Raw genomic sequence first — 3,630 nt, forward strand, 5'->3', positions numbered from 1 at the left:
CGTCGGAGGGCGGGCCAGGTTTTTTTTTTTAAACGACATGCCAGGCGGCGCGGGGGTCCGGTGCTCGCCCCTGTCCGCCCCCCCGACGTGCGGGCGCCGCCTCGAGGGGCGGCCGAGCTCGGTGAGATTGCCCGCGGCTACGCCATCCTGGGCAGCGCCACGCCCGCGTCGGCCGGCGCCGTCAACGGCAAGAACTCGTTCATGCCCGGCGACGCCAACACGCCGCTGCAGTTCCTGTGGCAGCCCGCCAGCTGCCGCGTCTACTACACGCCCGCCATGCAGCGCGGCGCCGAGGCCGCCTGGACCGTGGCCTCGCGGGCGACGTGGGAGGACCAGAGCCTCTGCGTCGAGGGCAGCGTCAACAGCGGCACGCCTGGTGGCGGCGGCGTCGGCGGCGGCGTCGATCCGGCGTTCGGGGCCGTCGAGCAGGGCGTCATGGTTCCGCCGGGCGGCGGCGGCGGCATCATTGGCGGCACTGGCGGTGGTGGTGGCGCGCCGGGATCAGCGCCGGGGGGTGGTGGTGGTTCTGGCGGGAATGCCGGTGCGTCGCTGGAGGTGCGGTGGGGGGTGTTGCTGTTGGCGTTGCTGCTTGTCGTCTTGGTGTAGGCGCTTGGAGGCTGGGCACAAGGTTGCATTGATGGCATGGCAGGGCGGGGCATGGCGAGCGTGGGACATTGTCATCTAGCTTTCTGATGGTTGGGCTTGATACCTCTTTGATTTAATGATATTGACATCGATCAGTACACAATATCGTGTGGAATGCAGGCATGTTTCTAATCTGAGCCCTGGGTATGTAGCCCCTGTCTAAAAGACTTTCGGCTACATCTTCAAAGCCCGCCAACTCTACCAGGCCTCTGGTGCCATTTTGAAGTACCGTCTACTTTCAATATAGAAACACTCGAGCGTAGGAGAAGGCCAGACCGCCTTCCGCGACCTCTCGTTGACGATCCAATCAGCTGTTCTCGCCGTCTCACGATGTTGGCCCGAATCGAGACGATGAAGATCACACTGGCGTGTCTTGCGTGTCTATTTGGGTTAGGCTAACGGCCGCAGATGGGGCCAAGCTACTTAAATGCGCTTGTCAGGAACACGCAGAAGCCATGACCGTTCTTATTCGTGTTTGCTGTTTTCGTCAGGGTCTTGCCTGCTATGTCGCGAGGCTACTGGTCAGATGGCACGAATGTGGCTGCGCCAGTTGGTACTTGTCAGGCGTAAAGTAAGGCGCTATCCAATACCACATTTGGCTTGCATACAGGATTCGGTGTGCGAATGGGATCTCCGGCGGTCGAATTTCCGTGACCTCGTCCTTGGTCAGGTAGTCTCTATCGTAGCTACAGTCTCATGGGTCCCGTCAGATTGATCATAGTCGTGTGGCATGCTACCCCCTCGTGGCTGTATGGACACGGAGGGTCTGTGGGCTTCTTCTTCTAGTCTTGAAGCTTGTCAGAACAGCGTTCAGACACCCGTCACTATGGAATCTCACGGCGAAGTTGGTCGGTCACCCAGTCGAAGCGCTTGGTTCATGACCCTCGATAGTTGAAATGGCCCGAGAGAGGACCAGCAACCAACGCGAAGCGAGGTCCTGACCTAGCCTGAGCTTGCCGCGCAATCTTACCTCCAATCAACATGGCCGCCTTAGCTAGAATTGGATTTTCTGGAGTAAGTATGCTACTACGCCCATCGGTCATTGGTCGTCTGTGTTATCTGTGTTGGTGGCGCGTCTTCACCATGTATCATGTCCTGCAAATAACGATCCCCCTGAATAATCACAAGACACTTCATCACTGTAAATTGGACTAGGGAGGTTGACTCACCGGTATCCTCCAGCTGCTGATTGGAAAGGAGAGGACGATGTAACAGGAAGAACACCCGGATGGCAGTCCATGCCAACGGCTTCACATTCAACTTCTCCTCAGCTTGAGCATGTAGCCGTCACGGCTGTCATCCCTGACAATGTACGATTCTGGCGACCCAGGGAGCTATAAAGAGGCATCCAACTACCTCGTTGTCTTGGTCCACCTGTCTCGTTATTCCCCGCCGACACCCATCATCTCTATTACTTGGCTAGTTTCCAGTCCATTACCCAACGCACCAAAATGCATCTCCCCACTCAGCTAGCCGTATCCCTCCTGGCCGGCCTTGCGACTGCCGACTTTTACTTATGGTCTGGCAGTTGCTCCACCTCCTCCGGCCTCAGGTTTCCCCTCTCTGTCGCCTCGAATGGCGGTCCTTGCAGTGGTACTGTCTGGAAAGGCGACTGGGGCAGCAATATCATGAACACGACCGATCCCTGCAACAAGAACGCTGAGTACTGGTACAAACGAACCGGCAGCGGTACCTACGATCTGTTTCGAGACGTCGCAGGAACCAGAAAGGTCGGCAACTGCAAAGATGGCGGCAGAGTGATCCAAACTTGCGGCCTGACGCCCATTGGGTGCTCCATGGCCCGTATCGGACACTGTAAGACGCCGACCTGCAACATGAAGAATTGAGGCGTTGGACATCCTATGGTCTCGGGTCCGACAACTCTGCTTGACGAGAGGGGGATTGAGTTGTGACGTGAACTCAAGATACTGTCGAGGTCCAATGTCGTGGTTTGAATCCCTTGTTTCGATAATAAGTCGGCATTGTTCCGAGGAAAAGGGGGTTATGGCTCCGTCGATAGCTAGCTCACCAAGCTGATGTAATTAATATCGCACGGCGTCTTCTTCGGCTCACCCCGACGACACTTGTTACTCAGCTAACTCCTATCAACAAAGATATGACGTGCACAAAATTGTATCCAAATGGAAATCGAAAGTGTTCGGTCAATGCCCTCAAACCCATGAACATCGCCATCAGCCCGGCTAGCAGCATTTCTGACGCTTGGGAAGTATTACCATGTCATGGTATTATCTGTGCCCGGGGGGGGGGAGGGGTGGCACGTAACGTTTGCCCTTGACTGGCGGTGAAACGACGGAGGCAGCTGAAAGCCTCGTAGAATAAATACTCGGCTGCTGTGTGGAAGGCCTGTGCTTAGGAAGGGGACGCTCCACACTTTACTTTACAAGGTAATAAGACTTGTCTACTGTTGGAACTAACAGGTGAATTATCGCAATATATATTACGACACGTGAAGAAAGATCGTTCCATCGCATGAGATTAGACAGCATCAGCTGCTTGTGCGAGGCACGATTTGGTTGCGTAACGTCAGACAGGCCAGATTCTATTCGATGCACTTTGCTGACGGAATGGGTATCTGAAATCAACTATTTCCGACCTCAAGCACGAGAGATTCACATATCCATTCGAATTTAGGTTCACATTCGCTCAGGCATCCGGAAAGGGTGTGCTTCGGTGTTCAAAACGTATTCATCCAGGCTGATTAAATCAGATGGTGAAAAAACGAGATAAAAGTATTTGAGCGTCTCGGCAAGCCAGAAGCTCTATGAGAAGATCAGTCACCAATCAACCGACAAGGATGAAATTGAAGCGGGCTCATGACTTACTTCCATGTAATCTTCCTTCGGCAGCTCTTCTGTCGCTAAGGTGACGTCTTTTACAGACGCATGCCCGTACTGTGCCGCCGTTCCTTTGGCGACAGGCGTTTGAACATGGTCCAGGCGATATCCTGCCACGCCGGGTCACCGG

At 55.0% G+C, this 3,630-nt stretch overlaps 3 protein-coding genes across 3 annotated transcripts in view; 2 read left to right on the forward strand and 1 right to left on the reverse strand.

Annotated features, from left to right (window-relative positions):
• Positions 1–606, forward strand: part of VDBG_06253 (conserved hypothetical protein) — a gene marked incomplete at both ends in the record, with an annotated part of 2,444 nt that extends 1,838 nt beyond the window's left edge. Inside the window, one exon of the mRNA XM_003003765.1 lies at positions 107–606. Within this exon, the coding sequence (XP_003003811.1) occupies positions 107–606 (500 nt within the window). The remainder of the gene's footprint in view (positions 1–106) is intronic.
• Positions 607–2,096: 1,490 nt separating this feature from the next.
• On the forward strand, positions 2,097–2,492 carry VDBG_06254 (hypothetical protein; the record flags this gene model as incomplete). Its single annotated transcript, XM_003003766.1, has 1 exon — positions 2,097–2,492. One exon carries the CDS (start codon positions 2,097–2,099, stop codon positions 2,490–2,492), a length of 396 nt encoding a protein of 131 aa, XP_003003812.1.
• An 807-nt stretch (positions 2,493–3,299) lies between these two features.
• The window catches only part of VDBG_06255 (mannosyl-oligosaccharide 1,2-alpha-mannosidase IB), a gene marked incomplete at both ends in the record, with an annotated part of 2,348 nt that continues 2,017 nt past the window's right edge, over positions 3,300–3,630 (reverse strand). Inside the window, one exon of the mRNA XM_003003767.1 lies at positions 3,300–3,425. Within this exon, the coding sequence (XP_003003813.1) occupies positions 3,300–3,425 (126 nt within the window). The remainder of the gene's footprint in view (positions 3,426–3,630) is intronic.

Source organism: Verticillium alfalfae, genomic scaffold, assembly GCF_000150825.1.
Source record: "Verticillium alfalfae VaMs.102 supercont1.7 genomic scaffold, whole genome shotgun sequence".
In the NCBI taxonomy this organism is placed as follows: Eukaryota; Fungi; Ascomycota; class Sordariomycetes; order Glomerellales; family Plectosphaerellaceae; genus Verticillium; species Verticillium alfalfae.